General features: G+C 36.5%; 1 protein-coding gene across 1 annotated transcript in view; it reads left to right on the forward strand.

Annotated features, from left to right (window-relative positions):
• Positions 1 to 9,109: 9,109 nt before the first annotated feature.
• The window catches only part of COL4A1 (collagen type IV alpha 1 chain), a 117,365-nt gene continuing 100,991 nt past the window's right edge, over positions 9,110 to 25,483 (forward strand). Inside the window, exons 1-9 of the mRNA XM_087953225.1 lie at positions 9,110 to 9,211; positions 9,703 to 9,792; positions 9,881 to 9,925; positions 17,307 to 17,351; positions 17,457 to 17,519; positions 17,600 to 17,653; positions 17,826 to 17,852; positions 19,481 to 19,564; positions 20,342 to 20,404. Of these exons, the coding sequence (XP_087809351.1) occupies positions 9,110 to 9,211; positions 9,703 to 9,792; positions 9,881 to 9,925; positions 17,307 to 17,351; positions 17,457 to 17,519; positions 17,600 to 17,653; positions 17,826 to 17,852; positions 19,481 to 19,564; positions 20,342 to 20,404 (573 nt within the window). The remainder of the gene's footprint in view (positions 9,212 to 9,702; positions 9,793 to 9,880; positions 9,926 to 17,306; positions 17,352 to 17,456; positions 17,520 to 17,599; positions 17,654 to 17,825; positions 17,853 to 19,480; positions 19,565 to 20,341; positions 20,405 to 25,483) is intronic.

Genomic DNA, 25,483 nt, shown 5'->3' on the forward strand with positions numbered 1-25,483 from the left:
AGACTCCTGTTTTGCTGTGAGGTATTTGACCTGTCTATCTCATGATGGCTCTGAAGCCAAAGCGAATGCATCATATTACATTTAAGATACTATTTTGAAATATTTAAGATATTTTGAAATATTGATAGCATAGTGCAAATATATGTGTGTATCGTGGAGTGTCACAATGTAACACGCATGAAGAGGAATGACTTGGGGGATAAAGCAAAATGATGGACAATGAGGGACTATGTCCAAACAATAAAGTTTTAGCTTACAGTGTACTCTGTAATCTGTGGTAAAAATCTGATAAGAAAGAACACACTGGACAAATGAATTAGACCTAGCAGCTGTCATGATACTCTAAGCTTGGTTTGTATTAGCCATGCTTATTTTTTAATGGTTGGGCATATTGTGTGAACTTAGTTCATGTGGTTCTTGATTATACTATGCAAGCAACAAGATGAAGTTGTTGGGTGAATAAATCTACTTTGTTTTGTTTCTCCAGCCTATCCAACCAGCTCTCTTGGCTTTTGATTTTCTGATAGGTGAAAAGAACCATGGCCTATGATATAGAAATAAATATTAAGAATTTAAGAACAGCTGAGGGCCAGAGTGGTGATGCTGGAGCCTAACTTGGTATTAGTTAGCTACATGGAAAAAGGGAGAAACCAATCATTTTCTCGTTTCTACAATTAAAATAATCCCTTTGAATGTGCCGTTAAGTACTCTATTGTTAAACCAACTACAGATTTTTCCCCTTCTAGAGGGACATTTTATAGACCAATAAATCTTTGCCATTGGTTCTGGGTCATTTCATTTATTCCCTCCCCCACAGATTCAAAAACTTTTTTTTTAAAGGGAAATGAGTTCACAGGTTTTGAATACCATGCACAGTATGTTTTGAGAGGTTATTTATCTGAAAAATTGTTAAGTTTGTCATGAGCAGGATAGAACCCTGAGTTTTTAATCTTTGCAAGTACAAAGTGCAAGTACTTGTTTATCCACAACGTATTTTGAGAATCCCAGACTGATTCTAGTGAAGAATGCAATACATGATAGATTTTTCACTGTTAATCCAGACTTGCATTAATGCTTTGATTAATCTAAGAAAATGCACTGAAGTAGGTTTCTGTAAAATGGGAGGTCACAATTTGTTTAATCATTTATCACAAATAAATAAATAAACAAACAAACAAACACACTAAGCTGTAAACCTTGAAATATAGTGGCTGTATCCATACAACACAAACAGGCAAGCCACTTTTAGCTGTGCATTGAGTGAACATAAAATAGAAACAAGCAATTTAAGAATCAATTCACAAAATCAGGAACTGCTGGATTATTTCTATTCTATTGTATGATGTTTATGGTGGAATAAGCTGTGGCAATTTTTTCCTCTTAAAGAAATTGGTATAAATTTTAAAAGTATTTCAGATATAATCTTGGAATTTTAGGTTTTCTGCCAATAAAACAAGTAGTTTTTTTAATTGTTTCCAAAAAAATTGGTCAAAGTAGTACGAAGGCCTACCTCAAAAACATTGAGATATAAATCTAGAATGCAATTGAGAAAATATGTAATTGAAAACTAGAGAGTCATGTTGTTGTAGTTGTTAAAGCATGAGATTAGAAACCAGAAGACCATGAGTTCTAGTTTCACCTTGGGCTCAAAGCCAGTTAGGCCAGTCACATTCTCTTAGCCCCAGGAAGCAGGAAATGGCAAATCACCCCTGTGCTTTATAACTCTCTTTGCTGTGTGATCATATCAGATAAAAGAATGACTCTCTGCTCAGACTAGATCAATTAAACTGTGTGAGGGTTTTCTTTGTTTCCTCAAAAAATCCTGAATAGATCAGAAAGCTTCATCAGATGTTATTTCCCGGACTCTTCATTAAATCACAGCTCTAATTCCTGGACTCCAAAAGATAGGACTTATGAAATAGAGCTCTCTTTGCATAAATTAGAATGATAAATGCAGGAAAGGCTGAATGTCTCTTAAAACATTTGCAGCTGTCTAGTATGGTCAGAGATGGCTAGTAGAATCTCAAAGGTGTAGGCTGGATTGGAAAGTTTAAAAGACCATCCCAACAAAAGGCAATGGCAAAATGGTAAAGCATGTTTGTATTGTTGCCAAGAAAATTAGAAGCTTGTGCCTACAAATTCACCATGGGTTATGCTCAATAGAATGGATTTTTTTTTAAAAAAAAAAAAAAGTTGCATCCCAAAGGTCTATGTGAGGGATGTCAAACTGACGTGAGCCGAATGCATCACGTGCTAGCCCTGCCCCCGCCCAGTTTAGCAAAGGGGGTGAAAGTCCCAAGTCGTCACGTGATGACAGCGTGACAACATGAGTTTGACACCCCTGGTCTATGCATTTGCCATTAGTATAAAGCAGGATGTCCCTGTTGCTATAAGACAGTTGTTGTAAACCAGGGATATCAAACTTGCGTTGTCACAGCATTGTCACATGACGTATCATGACTTTTCCCCCCCTTCACTAAAGCAGGCGTGGGTGTGGCCAGCGCATGATGCATCCGGCCTGCGGGCTGTGAGTTTGACAGCCATGTTGTATACCAAATATTTCTGTGGACAAATTACTGTCATGAATCAAAGCACTGTGGTTATTCTTAGTAGTCTTTCTGCTATAGTATGGCAAGTACTAAATGTATCTCCAGTATATCATACAATATGATACAATCTGCAGGACCCTTGATTTCCTATTTCCCCAGTTCTTTTGGGTTAAGCAGAGAAAGAGAACACTCAAAAGGACATCTTTGCAATAGGGACTCCAAGCAGATCAATTCATTAGATAAAAGCTTCAAACTATTTTTTTTCTATTTCCTAAGAAATACCAGTATTACAGTTATAGAGATTTGTGTTCTCTTTATCTACAATCTAAATTGGCTTTTTAATGGAGTCAGCATTATTTAAATAGTCTGAGTGGACAGATATGTTTTCGTTACAAGCAACTTTTTCTCTAGCAAACCTTCTCTAACAAAGTCTAACCTTTGTTGTAGATATTACCAAATTGATGGATTGCTTTTTTTTTAATTACAGGGTTGTTCTGGCTGTGGAAATTACAGGGTTGTTTCGTGTGCCAAGAAAATAGAAAATGACTTTTTCGTGGTATATAATAAGGCGGCTAGTTTTTGAGTCCGAAAAAGCTAGGTATCTCGGTGACTTATGTACAGCATTTTTGCGGGGCACTCCTTGGGTTTATCAGGCAGCACCATCGGGGACAAGTACTTTTTAGGCGAGCCCCCCCTTCTCCCCCATTTTGCATGTTTTAATATCCTTAATTTGGGGGGGAAATGCATTTTATATACGGCCCTTTGGGGGGGGGGGTTGTTGGGGACAGGGTACCAGGGTACCCAATTTGGGAGTGGGGGTAACATTTAGCTATGTGGAAGTAAAAAATTGGACATGACCAAATTGGAAAACACAGGGCAGAGACTGAAGATAAAAGCTGTGATAAATGACTGGGTTGTCTGAGGAGCCACCTCTCTCCCTCCTCTCTCCCCCAACAAACATTTGAAATAAAGTTTTGCAATGACCTCTGAAATGACTTGCTTTTGAATGCCTTGAAAATACATATAAGAATGGGGTTTTCCTAATATCAAATCTACAAGCCTGAGAAACTTCATATTACAAATCTCAATTTTTAATGGTTTTAGGAAGGACATTCTTTGTAGGGTCATATCCACATTATCCCCCTGGGAAAACAGTTTTAGAAAATCTCATACTTCTTTATGGACATATTACTATTAATCCTTGCCCATTTATAGAAATGCAGAAAACAAAAATTAATACTGACGTTTAAACAATTTATTAATAAAATTAAGCAGTCAGCTGAAAAATCCTATCAGGTTCACTGAATGGAGCTATTATCTGAGTAAGATATATATCAGTGTTGTTTAAAAACATTCTGAAAATTATACACCTTAAATTTTAGAGTATGTAATGTTCAGAAGAAGTAAGAAACCATATCAATATCTTTGTTAATACCCAAAGGCATAGCATGTTTCAGAGCCACTGAAAACAATATCCTGTGGATAAAATAGCATAGATAATGGCCTCACCCCGGCTATAACCTTTTAATATACATAATAGCAGCAGAATAGATGTAGAAAGTAGAATACTGGTGATCTTTCTGTTCTGCATGAAGGAGACAATTTTTGATAAATAGGGATAATGTATCCAACAATCTGATGCTTTTTAATTTTTAAATCTCTGGTGACACTGCTGACACTGGTATTTCTGTTTAATTTATTAGGACATTGCCTGTCTACCATTTTAAAAAGTATTTCTAGCAGTAATGACAGCATAAAGTTTGTTGTTGTGTTGTACACTTTAAGTTAGATATAAATTAACATTTGTATAGTAAAAGCTGCTGTAGATATTAAATGACAAAACTTGTTGCAGTAAAATAGAATGTTTGTTTGTTTTAATTCCAACTTAGTCCAGTGTGGGCCAAGCAAAAAGAATGCTGGTGGGGTCCATAGGATTCTTGGGTTGCAATATTTGCACCCTTGCATAAGACATCTGTCACATCTCATAATGATTGGCCTTATTGGACATGCAACAGCCAACATCAAACACATTGTTTTCTAGCTCAGTGCAATAATAGTATTAACTGTATTTTTGAACCAGAATTTTTCCCCCCTCTCTCTCTAGATATTATTAGCAAAATCCTACAAAATTTTGGATAAGAACCATAATATGATACTTTAAAGGGCAGTATTTTATCAAAATGTTCTGAGCTCTTGCTTACTGAGCTGATATATTTTGAAGTAGGCAGAAAATGTGATCCAACAGAAAGAGTAACTGTTAATGTTATAAAATGAAGAAATGTTTCTTTCATAAGAAAGATCTCTAGACAGAATTATTTTCAGTGTATCATTATGGGATTAATAGTTACGTCACTTTCACATTTCTTTCAATCCATTTTGACTAATAATTAACTCAAAGATCAGCAACCTTTTCAAGTTTGGGATGATATTACATGGTCTCATGTGATTGGTATGAAACTTCCCCATTCCCAACCTCCCCCCCTCCAATTTAAAAATGATTTCAAACATTTAATTTTTTTTTTAATTTTCAAACATTTATTTTAGGGAGTTGCAGGAAATTTGCAGGCTAATAGATTGGAAGCTGACCAGAGTAGGTTATAAGATGGGTGGCTATATAAATGTTTAAATAAAGAAAGAAAGAAAAAAAGAAAGAAAGAAAGAAAGAAAGAAAGAAAGAAAGAAAGAAAGAAAGAAAGAAAGAAAGAAAGAAAGAAAGAAAATAGATAATTGAGGTCCTAGTTTAGTTTACTTTATTGTCATTGCACCTTGTACAATGAAATTAAGTGCCATCTTCAGTGTACATTATAACTATAAAAATAAAGCACAAACACACATTCTTCACATTCTATACAACTGAATTGAAAACCCAATATTGCATTAATATTGCACTATACAGTAGAATTCAATGTAGTTATTGCCCTGTGGTAGAAGCTGTTTTTAGCCTATTTGTCCTTGTTTTTATTATCTTGTACCATCTGCCGGATGATAATAGTTTTTAAAAAGGGGTGCCCAGGATGGGATAGATCTTTGAGAATGTTTTGAACTTTCTTAAGGCAGTGGGATGGGAGCTATAAAGCTCTTCCAAAGAGGAAAAGCCTCAACAAATACTGTTTCTGACTAGACACATTGCATAAAGATAAAACTATTGTGGGAAGTGACATTAATGAAAACTAACAAAAAGTTTTACTTTTCTAGATCCTTCTGAAAATTTTCTTAACCAGAAGCAAAATGAGTATGTTATTTTTTGTGTCTGAAAATGTAACCACATGAATGAATGTAATTATAGTATTCACCTGCTAAGTTACACAGAATTTTATATTAACACAGCAAACTAAATCTGATACACTGATATTAGCTGAATAATGGCTTCAAATAGTGTTGACATTCTGCTGTCATTAAATTAATCCCAACCTTGCAAAAAGAACCTGGTGGCTTAAATCTAGTTTGCTTATCAAATGAGCTAGTATGAAAAATATTTTAAAAATATTTTATAAGAATTCAATTTACTCATTCATCCCACATATTCTATAGAACACTTTAAAAATAATGATTTGTTCATTAATTTTGCAAGAAATAAAAAAAAAATTAAGCAACATCTCCGAAAGCAAATTTAGGCTGGAGACATTCTTTTTTTGAAAAGATCTTGTGATACAGCAGGGTTGTCAAACTCATATCATTACATGTGATGTATCAGGACTTTTTTCCCCTTTGCTAAATTGGGCATGGGCATGGAGTTTGACAGCCCTGTGGTACAGCATAAAAAGACTGCTGCGGAAATGGGTATCACTCTGCCTGGAAAAAGCAGATCTTACAAGTTTAGATCAGGACAATGTAGAGACGCCCATAATTTATTTAGATTGGCAGATTTATACTTTTCAACAAAAGAAAGAAAACTCTAGATACTGTTTTTGAAAAGAAGAATAACAATGCCTTTAACTCATATTAAAAATGAACACAAGAGAAGGTTACTTGATCAAAGATAACTATCATAGAATCTCGGAGTCAAATTTCATTCCCCATTTCTGTAAAAATCCAAATTAAAGCATCCCCAACATTGACTATTATTCCATATTCTGAACTTTGGAGATAGCAAGTTGTGCTCTTCTTATAATATTATTTCATTTTTCTGAAGAGTGTTATTGTATCCTGTCTGGTCATCTTCAATCTTTTTCTCAAGGCTAAACATTATTCAGTTCCTTCAGCCTCTGATTGTAAGATTGAAGTATCCAATATCCTGTTTATTCTCATTAACATTCTCATTGCACGTTCCAATTTCTTTGAACTTTTTAATGAATGGTACTTAAAATAAACACAATATTTGAAGCATAATAGCCATCAGTCTTCAACATTTAATTTGGATTTCTGTACTAAGAAAGAGATTGAATTCAATGGCCTACATTCTTCCTCCCTTGTTTCTTTTACCATTAATGGTAATAAACTAAGTAATGATCCTTTGCCCCAGAATTTAAAGATTAATAATTTTATGTAGCTTCAAAGGTGAGGATCTAGTGATGGGTCAGCTGTGAGTCATCAGTGAGTCTTGTGATGGGTCTTATGATAAGAAGATTACATCAAGTCAGGGTCATTGGGAGGTGAAATTGCTGGTGGGGGGATTGCATAGGTTGGTTGACAGTACTGTCTCTGGTTGGTTGTGCGGTTGATTGGAATTCTGAGAAGTTCATAGGCTGGTTGTAGGTCAGTGTATCTGTTGATGGAATTGCTTGTGGAGTGCCAGGCTTCAATGAACTCATGAGCGTGGTGGGTGGTAGCTTGGCCAATGATTTTTGTGTTGTTCCAGTCAAACTTGTGTTTGGTGTCAGTGAAGGTAGAGATTAAAGATTTGGAATTGTGATGGTGTTTGACTGCCAACCGGTGTTCATGGATCCTGTTTTTTAATTGACATAATGTTTATCCTATGTAGAATTGCTTGCAATGGTTGATTTTGTAGATTACATTGTTTCTTTTATCCTTCTGTATCTTGTCTTTGGTTCTGGATAATTCCTGGCAGAGTGTGGTTGTGGGTTTGTGAGGTATTGTTATTCCTAGGGGTTAGAGGATTCTGACTGACAACAGACACATTGATCTACAACCAGCCTACAAACCCCTCAGAATCCAAATCAACCGCACAGCCAACTAGAGACAGCACTGACTCTCAATCCATGCAACCCCTGCCCACCAGCAGTTCATCTCCCAATGATCCTGACCTGATGTAATCTCCTTATCACAAGACCCATCACAAGACTCACTCATGACTCACAGCTGTCCCATAGTTAGAGCCTCACTTGGACACCCACACCTGAAGCCCTTATATCCAGAAGAACACTGACATCCCCTAAACTCTGCTGAAAATGTTACCTAGCCTGGTAATGACATGTTTGGAAACCAACCCACAAGTTAGGAGAATGAACTTTCACCCTCACACTTTTCCCCCTCCAGTCCTGCTCTTTAAAAACTGAAGTTTAAGAATCCTTGGAATTTGATACCAGAGTTTAAAGAAAATATTATTCGGATTGGCCAGTTGTTTCTAATGTTGTTTTTTTAAATTGTTTTTGTGCCTATTCCAGAAGAGCTAAAAACTGGTGAAAAGAGGGAGCAAAACTTAGCAATGGCACCTCCTGGACAATAGTTCTCAGAAAAACCCTAGGCAGAACCTTGCAGACATCATACTCTCAAACTCTGTTACAACTTTTTCTGAAATATAGTTTGCTAATTAAAACCCTGACATATATTGTAAACTATTAACAAAGAAGATGAAGTTATGAATGTTGCTTACTATTGCTCTTGTTAATGACGTTGCAATTTTTTAATAATAAATAGAAATGCATAAGAAACATGTATAAAGTATTCAGTTAAACTGCTTTAGGCTGCAGCTTATAGCCTGAAAAATATTGCAGAAATTGTCACTGATTTTCTCCCTTTGAGGCTTCCAGCCTTGAAGAAGGAAATCTGATTTCTCCTCCTTCTTCCTTAACAGCCTCATTGGCTTCAATTTTCTGATTTGTATGTAGGAAGGATTCAAAACTATTATAACTGCATGGTATAGAGCAGGGGTGTCAAACTTGCGGCCCATGGGCCAGATGCGTCACGTGCTGGCCCCACCCCTGCCCAGTTTATTGAAGGGGAAAAAAGTCCCGATATGTCACGTGATGCCACTGTGATGACGCGAATTTGACACCCCTGGTGTAGAGAGATCTAATGTGAATTACCAGCTCTCCTTGCCTTCTGTTACCTCTCTGATATCAAATGAAATGTAAATAATCCAGATATTGATCTAAACTGTGTCCTATTCCAACAGGAATGCTTATCCATCTTAAAGTCTACTGTTACTGGACAGGCATTGAGCTTATTGAACTATTCCAAAGTACTATTAGAATTACTCTGCTGGTAATCTGTTATAATATGTTGTAATAGAATTTTGGGATGTTGTGGTAAACTAATTCTTTTTATTTATTTTTCAAACTGAGTATTCTGTAAATTTTTCAAACTGAGTATTCTGTAAATATTAAACCTTTGTATTTGTAACTGAAGAAATATTATAATTTTAAATAAGTTCTTTGATTATGCTATTTGCTAAGAAAACTTTGCAATTTGAAATCACAAATTCTGATGAAATCACAAGTTTGTCTGATAAAAGGGACTATGATCCAATTGAGATTATAATTGTTAGTCTTTAAAAGGAATATATGAGTTTTGTTTTGTAGCAAAACACTAACATGTTTCAATGGCATGCAAACAAATAAAAAAGCAAAAAACAGATGGAGATGGAATAATATAAATAATTGTCAGAGATTTAATTTTGTACTTATTTCCAGATTGATGTGAAAGATCTTAAACATAAGAGACTTATGCCTCACTTTTAGTTGCATTGACATCTTTACAAATATAAATGGTAAGCCCAGAAGAGGGGACTCTGCCCTATGAATATAAAAAAAATGTAATTTAGCCCTTTTTTGCCTCACTGATCTTCCTGTAGCAATGCCCTCTCTGACTTCATGACATTAAGAAGTAAATTCTTATTGGGTTTTTTGTTCACTACTATATGTTATACATATTTCTTTCTCCTCCTCCTCCTCTTCCTCTTCTACCATTTTGGGTATCAAGGGATATAAATATATCACATATATATTATATAGTGTGTATTTAATTTTCACAGGGTGAAAGAGGTTTGCAAGGTTTACAAGGCTTAGTTGGATTTCCTGGAGTACAAGGACCAGAAGGGCCTACAGGAGCCTGTGGAACAAAGGTAAAATGAACCTTATGCCAAACATTAACGTGCAGAATGGTACTTGAAATCCTGATAAGAGTAAACATTTTTTTGTATCTTTCTATAGGGTGATACTGGAGAACCAGGACTACCAGGAACAAAAGGAACTAGAGTAAGTTTGTTTAAACCATTTTTGCTGCTATATATATATCATGTCAGTTGTGGTTTGTGTAATAAGCCATAGTAGCCTGGTTTACACAACACTCCAAATCATTAGTCGTGGATTACAAATCACAATAACTGGGCACACATAATGCACTAGGTTATAACCAAATACATTGCATTCTGCATTCTGCTCAGCATGATGCATACTCTACTTTTTTTAAAAGTAGCATTGAACGTGTTAGTCATTCTTAATTTGTTGTATTTATTACATGGTAATGTGCATAACACTTTGTAGAGCACAATTTGCATGCCCTGAATTTTATTATTACTTTTTCACCTTCTTACTAGAACGCGCCGTTTGATTCAGTTAGGTAATCAGCTCAACGATGTGAAAATGACAGTGAAGTAGCTATTTACACTTAAGTCTTACTGGGCAAATGTGTCATTTGACCTGTTGTTTGCAAGTAAGAACAAGAAAGTATTCAACAGTTTATTAACTAGTTAAAATATTTAAAGAAGAATGAAATATACTCCCATTTAAAAAAATTGGAATGCTTTGGTTAAAGCATTCTAAATATTTTTGGAGGTTGGGATCTGAAGTTGTTGTTCTCAAGGATTGTCAGGGAGTATCTGCTTCTCTGAGTTTAGAAGTTCATGCAAGAGCCTCCTGATAGCATCTAGCCACCTTGTTTATCAGCCTCTGTTTCTATGGCTTTCAATTTTCCCAGCATCAGACAAACTGATTATATCTAAGCAATGTCATAAAGCAGAACATCACATGACCATGCCTCTTAGCAAAAGCAGTTCCAGTAGTCCCCTGTTACAATAGTTAAATGAACCGCCATTGGTTGTTAAGCAAGGACCTCATGTAACCTTGATTTCTGGCTTCCTGCCAGCTTCCTAATTCACTTTGCATGCAGGAAGCCTGCAGAGAAGGAGAAAAATTGCAATCATGTGACTGAGGGACATTCAATGGTTAGAAATCCAGGCCGGTTGCTGAGCACCTGACCCATGATCATGAGATTGTGGGGATATGACGATGGTCCTAACATTGAGGATTGGTTGTAAGTATCACTCATTCAGCATCATCCTAAGTTCAAACAGTTACTGACTTCTGGATGAGGAAAATGGCAGATTACACATCTTTGAAAGCACAGAGACAACAATGCAGTAATAATGCAGCAGCAACCAGTGGACTGGCAGCAAACTCAGTCCAGTAGAAGCTCTTTGGACAAGGTGAGCATGAAGGACCACTCGCATATGCACCAGATGGCAGGTCAGGGTTTCTCCCATAGTCTGAGTACTGGGAGACGAGGGAAACCATCAAGCCACTAACTGCAGCACAGCTTTGAAGGACATTAGATTAACCAAATCTCACTTTTGAACCTACAATTAATGTAAAGTTAAAAGAGGTCTTTCAAGCAACCAGACAAATTTATCTGACCAGGCAAATTTGGAGTATTAGAACTTGCTAAAAACTTTTTAAAAAGTAAATAAAACATAACAAGCCTGAGATTTTCTGAATACAGTACAAAAAAACAAACAGGAAAAAGAATAGTGAAACTTGCAAAATAACAGACAAAGGCATAACACTTCATTTCAAAGCATCTTTGAGAAGTTAGGAGAGAAACTGTTAGGCTTTGGGGGATTAACCCCTAGAAGAGTATTGCAGCAGTAGTCAAGCCAGGCAGCCAAAGAAGAGCGGAAGGGCCCCAGAGTATACACACACTGAACACAAACACTGTTTGTAGTTTAAATAGTTTTTAATCCAGTTAGAGTTTAAGCATTGTCATTCAGTCCATTAAGTCATTCACAGTATTTCCATCTAGTAAGACTCACTAGTATAGTCCAAGTTAAGAGTCCTTGCAATATCTTTATCAGCCGATAAAGATATCTTCTCCTCCTCCGGTTTCACTCTCCAGAGAAACAAACGCTGGATATTCAGTAGAATTACGCAGTAAATCAGCAAACAGTAGCAAACAAAAACAGTTCAGTCACAGGCACTCACAGTCAGTAATCACAGTTAGTCACAGTAAGACACAGTAAGTCGCAGCAGCACACAGTTACAGCCAGTTACAGACAGTAAGAGCCAGTAAGCTTTCCAGCTTCTAATGCTTCCTTATATTGTAACTTCTAACCGCACCCTTAATCGGCTAATTGCCTGCTGCATTTTGCTTAAAGTGATAAGCACTTAAACCATGATATCTAAGTTTTATATATTTATTCACCCAAACCATATTTGGTATCAATGTTATACCTAACATACTCCCCTTTTGGGTGAAATAAATATATAATACCTTTACAATCTTATCCCATATTTTTCACAACTCTCCTGGTGCTTATTGGCACCTTGGGCTTTAGTAAAATTATCAGCTAAATTGTCCTCCGACATACAGTATTCTAGCTGAATCATCTTACTTCTTACAGATTGTCTCACGTTTAGGTATCTTAGATCTGTATGCTTGCTCCTTGTTTTTACTCCAATATTTGTGGCCATTTGAATTGCTGCCTGATTATCTTCATGAATAATTATAGGATAATCTACAGTTATACCTATATCAATTAACATTTGTTTATACATTATTAATTCTGTACATAACAATGATAAACAGGAGAATTCTGCCTCCATAGTAGACAAACTTATATGCTGTTGTCTTATTGACTTCCAGCCTATTAATGTCTTACCCAGCATTATGGCTGTTCCTGAAGTCGACTTTCTAGTGTCTCTTTCTGATGCAAAGCTAGCATCTGCATAAGCACTCAAAATTAAATCACCCTTTGGTTCTAAATACAATGAATAATTCATTGTCTTTTTAAGATATCTTAAAACCTTTCCGTGTTTTCTTTATATTCAAACCGAGATACTTCTTTATCTCCCCTAATTGCTTGATCTTTATTCTCTTTCCTAATGATGCTATTATTTTATTTGCTTCATCATTAGTTTCAGTTATCAATGCAATGTCATCTGTGAATAGTAATAATAATGATACTTTCCCATTTGTCTCCCTCTTAAACAGACATGGATCGGCTAAACCAGCTTTAAATCCTATATTGTCTAGTTCCTTTACAATATACTGGTTCCATTCATAGCCTGATTGTTTAAGACCATAGAGACTTTTCTTTAACAACCAACAATCATTATTATCCTTATTTTCACTTTTAATACCAACAGGTTTTTTTCATATAAATAATATGTTTTAATGGGGCGTGCAAGTAAGCAGTTTCCACATCTAGATGGTTAACTATATAGTTTTTACTAGCTGCCCACACTAAAGCTGCTCTCAAGGTTGCTGCCTTAAGACTAGGTGCAAACACCTCATCATAGTCATTAGCATTCTGCCTAAAACCTTGGGCTACTAACCTTGCCTTATGGATTAAATTACCATCTTTATCTGTTTTTACCTTAAATATCCATTTGCAGCCAATGGATTTCTTTCCTGCAGGTAATTTGGCATTTTCATACACCTTCATATCACTTAATGAATTCAGTTCCTTATTCATTGCTGCATACCATTTTTCTTTTTCCTTAGTAGGATACTTGTTAATTTCTTCAACAGAATTAGGAACTTGATTAATCTGGCACACTGTGTTAGCCTGGTACCTATCAGGCGGTCTAGATATCACGTGTAGTTCTTCTGGGAATTACAGGGCTTACAGGAGGACTTTGTTGAACTACTACCTGTTCATCTTCCTCATCCTGTTCAGCTATTGAATCTGTTTCTTCCTTTATGGGCACTATTTCATCCTGTATTTGTCTCTTTACTTTATTTTTAAAGTTACAGGGATAACTAATGGGATTTCTATAGGATTCAATAATTACATCTTTATTGGCATCCTGTTCTAATTTCTCCCATCCTTCATGTTCTAGAAATTGGGCACTAGCACTACATAACACTTTAGATGTGCCTTTCTCCCAAAATCTATATGCCCTATGGTTTGCCTGATAACCAACGAAGAAAAATCTTTTAGCTCTATGTTGCCCTTTTTTCTGATTTGTGCAGGAATATGCACCCATGCTGGTGCACCAAATGTGTGCAGGTAACTTAGATCAGGTTTCCTGCCATGCCATCTGGTAAATGGTATTTCACCTGTTGTTGTATTAACAACGTTGTTCAATATGTTATTAGCACACATTGTAGCCTCCCCCACAAAGAATCAGGTAACCCAGAATCATTTAACATTGTTCTAACCATTGCCTGTAGTGTTTGGCCTCTTCTTTCAATAAAAGCGTTATGTTCTGGCCTGTATGGAGCAGACTTCTTATGCTCTATTCCAGCTACCTTAAGTCTGTTCTGGAATTTGTTATTAATAAATTCCGTACCATTATCTGTCACCAGGGTTATCAGTTGCCGTTTAGTCTTTCTTTCAGCAAACCTAAGCCAATTGAAAAAATGTTGATATGTTTCAGTTTTGCTTTTCATTAAATAGCAAAACCCATATCTAGAATAATGGTCCATAATGCTCAGTATATATCTAGCACCTCCCATACTGGGTTTCTTTGGACCTATTATGTCTGCAAATACTACTTCTAAAGGTTCTTTTGTTTTGAAACCATTTAGCCTATGTGCAGGCAATACTTTGCTCTTATCTTCACAGCAAACATTACAACGCAAATATTTATCACAAGGTTTTAACCTTATTCCTTCAGATAACTCAACTGTACGTTTTAGCATTTTAAAATTTACATGCCCCAAACGCCTATGCAATAAATGGATACATTCTTCATGAGGCTTTATATTATTAAATACAGTCTGTGCCTCCCCTTTCTTACTATTATCTAATACATATAATGTTCCATTTAAAGCTGCAGTTACCCTTTTGTTATCTTTTTCAATTATGCAATTATTATCTTTAAAAGTAATTACATAACCTAATTTATCTAATACCCTTACTGAAAGCAAATTAAACTTTAGTTGCGGTACATACAACATTTTTATATCCTGGTTTATGTACGGACAACGTGCAAAACCTTGACCTTTCGCTTTCAGGTTCCAGCCATTGGCAAGAGATATATGTTGAGAACTTGTAGACATTTTTATAAATTTTGTCTTATCTCTTGTGATGCAGTGGGATGCGCCACTGTCAACCACCCATAAATTATTCTTCACATCAGAGTTGCTAAACGTGGCTAGTTCAAATGCTTTCTTTGGCTTTTTTACATTCTGGCTTTTTCTCTTTTTGCAGAATCTTGCCAAATGTCCTCTGCTTCCACAATTAAAACACTTTTTAATTGTGTATGCCGTTGAAGATAAATTCTCTTCTTCCGGGTGCTTTACTTTGCTAATCTGGTTTCTTTCAAGCTTTGAAGATAATTTCTCTTCTTTCTTATCTTCTCTCAGCTCGTCACGCTCACGCCTTCTTCTGGCTTCTTCTAGTAGCCTGCCTGTAATCTCGGTTAATGAGAGGCTTTCTTTTGGCAATACTTCCAACGAAGTCACATAGTCATCATAGCTTTGATCTAATGAAGATAATATTATGTAGACTTGTTGCAGTTCATTAAATATAAGCTCTTTTTCTTGCAAATCTTGAAAAATGCTCTTCATACAGTTTAAATGAACTAACATATCTCCATTCCTCTGAAGATGCGTTCGAAAAAGCTTCCGTGTAAGATTTATATGTGCTCCTACACTGTCCCGAACATAAATCTTCCTGAGGTTCTCCCAGCAGTTTGCAGCATTTTCTTCTCCACGAATATGGACAAGCTGCTGATCACAGAGAGTCAGTCCTATGATGCATAAAGCCTGCTCATTTTTCAGTTTAAAGTCTTGTAACTTTTCGTTATCATCATCATCAGCAGGATCCCATCTACTCACATCTGGTGGGTTTGCTATAATGTCCCACAAACCTTCTCTGCGTAGAAGTAAACTACATTTCATTGACCATGAAACATAGTTTGTTCCATCCAGCCTGGATATCATGGACAGTTGTGACAAATTTACTTGTGCCATTGCTCTTCAGATATTTTGACTATTTTAAACTAATTAAAACAGTTTGTTTTTACAGTAATGTGCAACTCACACCAACTCTCTCTGCTATATCCTGGTTAGTTAGACTATGCTGCTGGGCCCATAACCAATGTTAGGCTTTGGGGGATTAACCCCTAGAAGAGTATTGCAGCAGTAGTCAAGCCAGGCAGCCAAAGAAGAGCGGAAGGGCCCCAGAGTATACACACACTGAACACAAACACTGTTTGTAGTTTAAATAGTTTTTAATCCAGTTAGAGTTTAAGCATTGTCATTCAGTCCATTAAGTCATTCACAGTATTTCCATCTAGTAAGACTCACTAGTATAGTCCAAGTTAAGAGTCCTTGCAATATCTTTATCAGCCGATAAAGATATCTTCTCCTCCTCCGGTTTCACTCTCCAGAGAAACAAACGCTGGATATTCAGTAGAATTACGCAGTAAATCAGCAAACAGTAGCAAACAAAAACAGTTCAGTCACAGGCACTCACAGTCAGTAATCACAGTTACAGTAAGTCGCAGCAGCACACAGTTACAGCCAGTTACAGACAGTAAGAGCCAGTAAGCTTTCCAGCTTCTAATGCTTCCTTATATTGTAACTTCTAACCGCACCCTTAATCGGCTAATTGCCTGCTGCATTTTGCTTAAAGTGATAAGCACTTAAACCATGATATCTAAGTTTTATATATTTATTCACCCAAACCATATTTGGTATCAATGTTATACCTAACAGAAACTTACAACTAAATTGACAGCAATAATTTCTATAGCTGCCCATGTATTTCTTGAAGATTTTAAAGAAGTTAAAAATGTCAAAGAAAAGGAAGAGAAAATCCCAAAACATATAGAAATTTTGGGAAAAAAAGAAAATTATAAATGGCAATGAAAAACAACCAGGACAAGGACAGATTACTGGATTTACAAAGGAAGGTTTGAAGAAATATTTGAGATGGGAGAAAGAAAGTTTGAATGGGGAATTAAACTTTACAGAAGCATTTTGATGAATTAAATATTAAGACTGTTAAAGGCAAAAGGAAGGAACATGAATCTGATTTATTTGATCAGTGATAAAGTAAGAACAATATTTATAAAATTCTGGAAACCCATTATGAACTTTTTGCCACTACCTGGCAATAGTGTTTTGGAGGGGAATGTCGATGGGGTTCAGAATTACAAAAGCATCATCGTGACATCACAAGTCCTTCCCCTGCTCTATGTGTGTTATGATGTTGCATACTAACATGAAAGGGCAGAGCTAATGGTACAGCCTTACTTTTGTTATTTTGTTAAAACTAAACAATGATTGAGAATGTGACTGTTGTTATGTGTGTTTCTGGTGGTTTAAAATCTCCCTCCTGAATGTTGAGGAGAAGCAATTTCTTGATGGTACTATTTACATTCTTTTTATCATTTCCTCAAACCTTAGGGCCCCCCTGGTCTAGCAGGCTATCCTGGGAATCCTGGCCTTCCGGTGGGTATAAAACCAAGGTTTCCTTTGAAACACAGTCAAGGATTTATTTCAGTAGGAATAACCTACTGACCACTGTTTGCTTTCTGTATCCTTTCTGAACCTCAGGGCATCCCTGGAGGAGATGGCCCGCCTGGTCCTTCTGGGATCCCAGGATGCAATGGAACAAAGGTAAACTGTTTTAAACAAGTATTTTGAAGCTCTTTTTCAAAACCCATGAATTAAAGACATTTTTTTTCCTCTTCCATTAGGGAGAAAGAGGTCCTCTCGGCCCACCTGGCTTACCTGGCTTACCTGGCAATCTCGTAAGCATTTTAAAATCATTTGTTTTAACTGAAATCAGAACAAGTATAATAAAATAAATAAATATGAAAATCCGTGGCTCAGTTTGCAATTCATAATTTAATTGTGGAACTTGATAATTAAAAGATCTTGCTAGTTTTTTTTAAATTTCTCAGACAATGTTATCTATTCTAGGGACCTCCAGGACCTCAAGGAATAAAGGTACATTTTCTAATTAAGAATATACATATCATTTATTGTTTACATGGCATGATATGTGGATTTGCTACTCTGACAGAATTCAAAAAAACCATTTGTTACATTGGTCATAGGGGGGGAAAATCCCAACATCCATAGAAGGTTAAGCATTTGGGCTAACTCAAAATGTCACAGAATAATAAGCAGCTTGATTTGTTAAAAAAAAAAACTAAGCGTTCCCTCTAAAAACAGAAAGGAAAAACCAGTTTCCTGTATGATGTTGCCTGAGCAATTGGTCCTCCTTTCCCTTGTAAAATATTAGCAGTCCTTATGTTGCCCATTCTAAATTTGGAACTAGCATCCTTTCTTCTCTGAAAACAAAGAATCAATTGCCTTACTGGATTTTTTTTTCTTTTTTGGGGAAAAAAACCATACTTCATTTCTCCTTTGAGGAAAAAGGAGCTGCAGAAAACACACTCTGATTGGAAGTGGGGCCTGATGCAAGTTTCCTCCTTTAAAAAAATTCCCCTTTCCTGGGGTTTTTAATGGGCCATTTACCACAAAAAAAGCCATGAAGCAAATATAATGATGGAATATGTCACAGGAAATAAGAATATGTCACAGGAAATCATCCAGACTGAGGAATAATTCCAGTTTGGAGCTTTGCATGAGTATCTTTTTTCCCCCCCAAAGAAAAATGATCAGTTTCTTTCATTATGACAGACTGCTCCATTGCTCCAACCATACCGTAAAACTCTTTCTTAAACAAACATTTTGGTTCAGTTACAACTTTTCCATTCAATTCACAGAAAGGATTAGAAGAACTACGTATTGACAGCAGGGCCCCACAGTAGGCACATATTTTTGCTCAGGTTCTGTTTAAACATATATCAGGTAGGTTGGTCAAGGATCTCACCTGTGGTTTCCATGTAGAATTGTTGAAACTCTACAAAACAAATTAAGTTCTTGAAAGAACAAGGAGAATCATCCTTTTTTTAAATAAAAAGGATGCAAGTAATGGAACCTGTCAGCTCCCTTTTGCAACCAGTAATTTTGTCCCTCTTTTGTACATTTTTAAAGTTTACTATCAATCTGAGTGGCAAATAAAAAAATAAGTATAAAAGATAACAATAGCAACAGCACTTAGACATACATACCGCTTCACAGTGCTTTACAGCCATCTCTAAGCAGTTTACAAAATCGGCATATTGCCCCCAACAATCTCATTTCCCTGATCTCAGAAGGATGGAAGGCTGAGTCAACCTCAAGCTTGATCAGGATTGAATTCCTGACTGTAGACAGAGTCAGCCTGCAATACTGCATTCTAACCACTGTGCCACCAGGGGTCTTAAAAACTTCCATGGGACAAACATCATTGTATAAAATTATTGTAATAATTAGATTTCTGTTTTATCACCATTTCTGTCTTGTCCATGTATTTTTCTTTTGGTTAAAAGCCAGCTTAAAAGACCTCAAAAAGGTTTCTTGTTATTTTGCAACATTTTAATGAAATCCTTAAAAACCTTAATATCAAATGTAAAATTTAAAATTAATTACGGTTATTGATAATTTAAAGTCCTCAATTTTCACTCAAACAGGTGAATGCTCTTGTACTAATTGTAATCTATTATTTTTAAATCTGCATCATATAGGGAGACGCAGGAGAAATTGTTGGATTCGTGCCAGGTAGATTCCAAAAGGGTGACAAAGGATTACCTGGACATCCTGGATCACCAGTAAGTTTTATTCTAACTAACAAAGATCACAATTTTGATAAATGGTGGGGTGAAACCTTAGAGAAGGAATTGACTTGCATTTCTATACACTCTGTGGATCATCTTTATCCCCCTAAATCCATCAGAAAAACAGAATCAAAAAGTTAGGAATATAAATAGCGAAACACCATATAACTCTGCAGAGGTGAAGGGGCATAGAGGAATTCACAAAGACAGGAGATCCCTTGACTGCCCCGATCAACTCTGGTATCCTGGGCATGTTGCTTCTTTTGTGGATCTGGACTAATCTGGAAAGAATTTTTGAAGTCCTGATGGATAATTTAATGGAAATATTCACCCAAGATATGTGAATATTTGTGATTTGTGAAAAGGATAATATCAACATTAAATATTACTAGGAGACAACTTGAAAGATTCTGTCTGTGATGTGGATACCAATGAATAACATATTGGGCACAATTCTTTTTGCCCCATATTGAAGAAAATAGTTTAGGGCTGGAAAAGTTACCGAAGAAAATCATCAGAATTAATTATCTTGTGACTGAGTGCGGTTCGTATAAAGAAAGGCTGAGATATTTAGGCCTGTGGATATCACCATTACAGCAATGTCAGATGTTATAATGAGACATAAATGGGAAATTAGCTAAGTTTTTGTTGGAGCTTGGCTCCTGACTCCTGAGCCATGTTCAAGTATAGGAAATTATGGCATTATATAGCAAAGTGACTAGGAAACTGTGTTACTGACATCATTTATCAACCTTTTTTTTTCATACCCAGGGAGAACCTGGACTTCAAGGTGTTTCTGGCCCTACTGGACCACCTGGACCTCCTGGAAGACAAGTAAGTGATCAGCTTCGGTGGTTTTAAACTGCATATTGCAAGAATTCATAATTTCAATTAGGTGTTGTCTAAATTTATCCCTAATCTAAATTTGTCCTCCATCTATAGGTATGTTAAACATGCATTGGGTTCAGCTAGATTCCACATCAGGTGATTTCAGAGAATCCCCCACCCTACCTCTTTTTTTTTTTTTTTTTTAACGTAAAGCAAGTTTTCTCCACATGGACTTGAAAGAAATTGATATTCCCCTGAACAATTTCAGAATATTTTAATGGCTTACAGAAAAGGTGATTATAGGTTTGCAAAGATACATGTATATGAAAAATGCCAAGATATCAATATTGAATGACTGAGCCATCTCTCCTTTCCCTTCTTTGCACCAACCTTATACCCAGCCAATGCCATGAGATCTTGGCTTTTAGAGGGAGAGATAAGCCATGAAGCAGAAGATGGGAATTCTCACTAATGGGAAGGTAACCCATTCCACAGCGCCATACGAACGAAGCCCTTTAGAACTGTCATTGAAACAGCTCCTGTGAACCTAGAATTGAACCACTTAACCTGCTTAGCTTTTCTCTAGCTTAGCTTGGCTTTCCAAGACAGTCACAGCATGAATCATTTAGTGGCAAATGGAAGGGTGGGTCAAAGTTATTCATGTTCCTTTCCAATATCTTATTTTTTCCATCAGTCTTCATTCCAACAAACTCTGATCCCAGTATTGAAAAGTTTACAATATTATATTTTTCATCCTTACTTGCTCCTTTTGAAGAAACTTCTTTCATTTATTCTTTCTGTTATTGTGTCTTATGTCATGTTAGGTCTTTTTCTCTCTCTCCCCACAACATTAGATCTTATTATAATAGGTAAGGTTTCTATTCAAGTGCTATGGATGCATGGTACTTTAGATGTGAGTGTGAAAAAGATGCTTTGATGTTCAGGAAGTACAGGCAGAGCCTCTGTCTCTAATTTTTCAGAGCAGCCACAATTTTGATGCAGACTTGTACTATGTTTGGACTCCTGCATATTCCAAGGCCTCCATTCAAAATTATTTCTGAAATACTGCATAGACCTACTGTGTATCAGTATTGCAAGTATGATGTTCTACATGATGTGCAGGTCTTCATACGGTTTGTATGTTGCAAATTACATCCTATATTATAATATATAGTGCAATTCAAGCCAATATTTGATTATTATTCAATATGTTATCTAAAGAAATGTAAGAAATCCCTAATTATGAAACAACATGGTAGCAAAGAGAGAGGAGACAAAGGGAAAGCCACTGCGGCTGCACTGCCAATATCCCAATTTCCACTCCTCAGAAATTATTAAATTTTGCAGGTAAAGGCAGACTCAGCCGCTTTAGATCATCTTTGAATTGCTGCTAGTGAGGCTGTGCTCTTAGACAATCACATCTCTGGGATGGATACAATGAATAATTACTTTAATAGCCTGAATTGCTCCCATAGAAGATAATGCAGTATTTGTGGAAAATAAGCAAGGGAAGAGCAAATAGGTACAAGAACCAACAGATAGTCTCTCAAAAATCCCCCTACTTCTATGCTGGTGATTGTCCCAGTTTGAAACAGAGCACCTGGATTACATGAAAAAAGACAAACCAGGGTGATAGACAGCTAACTTACTCACTATACAGCAAGAAAGAGCTGAAGAGAGAAGAAGCCCAGGATGATATTGGCAGAGGTTTGTGTCTGCATTTGAAAATGCAGCTATAAGTCCTGCTATGGGAAATGCCATAAGGCAGCAAACACAAAACTGGCTTCGTGTGATAGCTTCTCAACTTCTCCAGGATAGCCATTATGAGGTAAGAGGAGTACAGAGTGGGGCTGTTGCATTTGGTCAAAGCCAGAAGTAAAATTTATAAAAGTAAGCTACTGTTTTGTAAAGTATCAAAAATTACTGAGGCGGGAAAGCAACATGACCCAATACATCAAGTCAGAAAGGAATAATAAAAGAAAATATTCACAGGAGTCCAAAACATCAATAGTGAGAAAAGTCCAAGATTTTCAAGTTCTTTGCAAGTGGGAGTAATGGAGCTATAGATATCAATGACTGGAAACAAGAAGACAACTCTTTTATACCACACAGCTTCTAACAGTTTACAAGACTGAGAGATAATTTCTGGTCCTGCGAAGTCTTTATTTTAAATCAGTGCTATGATTCATGGGCTGTATTTTTCTTCTGATGACCTGATCATTCTAAACCGAATAAGAATGATAAAGAATGCCATGCATCAAGAATATCTCAGAAACCACAAATAGACTTCTACAACCACATAGAACCAGCATAGCACAGAAGCCAACTAAAGCCCTTCAAAACATCCTAAGCAAACCAAAAGACCCAGCAACCCCAGAAGAAAAAACAAGTCATCTACAACATACAATGTGGTGTTGAGATAGCCATAACAACAAGTCAGCCAATAGGAACTGTTTGGTGACTAAGAAACAGCACCTGTTGTGTGCCATGCCAGATGGCTTGGAGACTGGGCATGGCTTAGGGTAACTGGTCTATATAAATATAGAGCTTCTGTGACTCTGGTAGTTCTGGTGGTTCTGATGGTTTCTGCTTCTTGTTCTTGTACTTGCTACCACATTGCAAGAGCTGCATGAATATTGTATACATGCATCATGTTTTATATTATTGTATATAAATAAGTTTCTACTATAAATTAATCCTGCTGATTTATTTACTTGTGTGCTAGTTGGATTGCTGCAAACTCTAACAAACGCAAGGACTGCAACCACCACTATTTAGGACAAACAGACAGAAGACTGGCAGAATGCATCCATGAATACCAGCTGGCAGTCAGAAGATATGATGAGAATTGTTTAATTTCACAACGTATAGATTTAACCATAGTTTCAATTGGGAAAATGTGACAATCCTAGACCAGGCCAAGTCCCAAAATGCCAGGGAATTTCTAGAAGCCTGGCACTCTGACAAATCAACCCATTAATAGATACATAAACATTAACAACATATATAAACTATGCAAAAGAGATAATCAACCAGTCCCAAAGGGAAAAATACTCCAGCACCTCTCCACCAGTAATCAACACACAGATCAGCATAGATTAATTCCAAGGTCAATGTCAGACAATAATCAAGTAAGCAATACCCCAATCAAGAAACTGCCAAGAGCCATCAGTAAACAGCCCAAACAAAGAATCTCTAACATCGCCCCCATCCACCCAGATAGGCAAGACACCAAAATATAAACTGACAGCCAACAACACTACTTACTAGCATTTATGATGTTACCTAGTTAAGGGTAATAAAATGTCTGCAAGAAAACAAACAAACTCAGAGAGCACCAAGGACCCCTCAATAAATATCATTGACAAAATCATGATCAGTCAATTGCAAAAGGCAGTTTTACTTGAAACAGTTTACATCTTGTGATGATACTTTTAACACCATCAAGGAACAACATCTGCCTTTCCCTGGTGCTTGGGAAGGACTTGATGGATAAAAATTCCAAATCCAGTCTAAACACCTGTGGAACCAACTGTGATAATAATATAGTAAACCTATAAGCCTCCTGACTCTCAATGATTTTTGCTGGCTATATGATACAATATAAATGACTAGTACATGATATAAAGACTATGGCTCCCAAAAAATATGGCATTGTACCCTGGAGAGGGGATATGGACCATACTGAGAACCACTGAATTAAAATCACCCTGCAGATTGGCACTAGATTCATTCTTGCCAAATTTATGAAAGAAATATACAAAACAAACAACTGGTTCCTAAAATAAATCAATGCTATATGGAAAAAATAGGCAAGGCAGTTTGTATTTCACGACTCCTAATGCTAGACATTTTTGTCTTTCTCTTGGGAAGTAAACATTAAAAGTAGAGGAGAAAAACATATAAACTGCAATCCTATGTTTCCTGGAACTTCATAGCTTTGATCAGAATTTGCTTAGAGTTCACTAACCAAATATGTGTCCTCAAGAACAAAACAAACAAAACCCACATGAGACTCTTTTTTTTCCCCCCCAGTTTGGGAAAATGCCCAAGGAACTTATTTTACAGAAATTGGAAGAACAATATCAACCCCCTGTGTTCAGTTGTAGAAGAACACATAAAATGTGTAAAAACTAATATGAAATCTTTTTGGAGAAAAAAAAAGAGTTCTAAAGAACTTAATGATGCAATTATAATGCATCTCTACTCCATGAAATAGCCATCCACACAGAAACAGAACAAGCAGTACCTCTGGTGCTATCAACTCTTTAAAGATATTATGGTGTAGAGTGCTAAAGCCATTGAGAAATCCAAGGGAATTATTTAGGTTGTACCCTGCTATCTCACTCTTACCAAAGCAAGAAAGGACAACCATGGCAGTTTCTACACCCAATCTGGCTTTAAACGGCATTGAAATGAATTTTAAAAAGTCATCAACTAAAAATGTTTCACTCAAGTACCTTCTCAAGCAAAGAAAGGCTGTTGCAAATAAAGTCCATTTGATTTTTGATGCCAAAGACAAAGGCACTTTCCAATCTGCTGCCTGGAAATGCAAAACTAATCCAGATTTGTGTTTTGTCTCAGAAGGCCCAAAGATGCAGCCACTTCCAATAACTAGGAACGTTCTGGACAAATTTCCTCATAGTCAACATCATCTTGTTTTTGCGTGAAATTTGGATTCCCCTAATTCTCTCCACACCTAGACCCAAATGGAATTTTCATAAAGCCAAATGGCCAGAATTTGCCAAAAGTCTTGACAGTATCATACAATGGATCCCACCAACAAGTCAACATTACCATAGGTTTGCAAGGAGGGCTGTACTTGCTTCAGCTAAAAGATACATCCCTCGAAGATTCAGAAAAGATTATATTCCTGATGGAACAAAGAGACTGAAGACCTCTACCAGACTTTTCTACAAGAGTGATGACCCAGAGATTGCCAATGATCACAGCCTGGATGCAGCTTGTCGCAAGACATGGGAACAACTCACAACCTCATTAAATTTAAGCAAAACCAGCAGGAAAGCCTGGGGCCTACTAAGGAAATTGGGAGCTGCAAGACAACTTGCTTGACAAACACCCAGT

This window comes from Notechis scutatus, chromosome 1, assembly GCF_049901735.1.
Source record: "Notechis scutatus isolate UNSWTSFEM ecotype Mainland chromosome 1, rNotScu1.2, whole genome shotgun sequence".
Lineage (NCBI taxonomy): Eukaryota > Metazoa > Chordata > Lepidosauria > Squamata > Elapidae > Notechis > Notechis scutatus.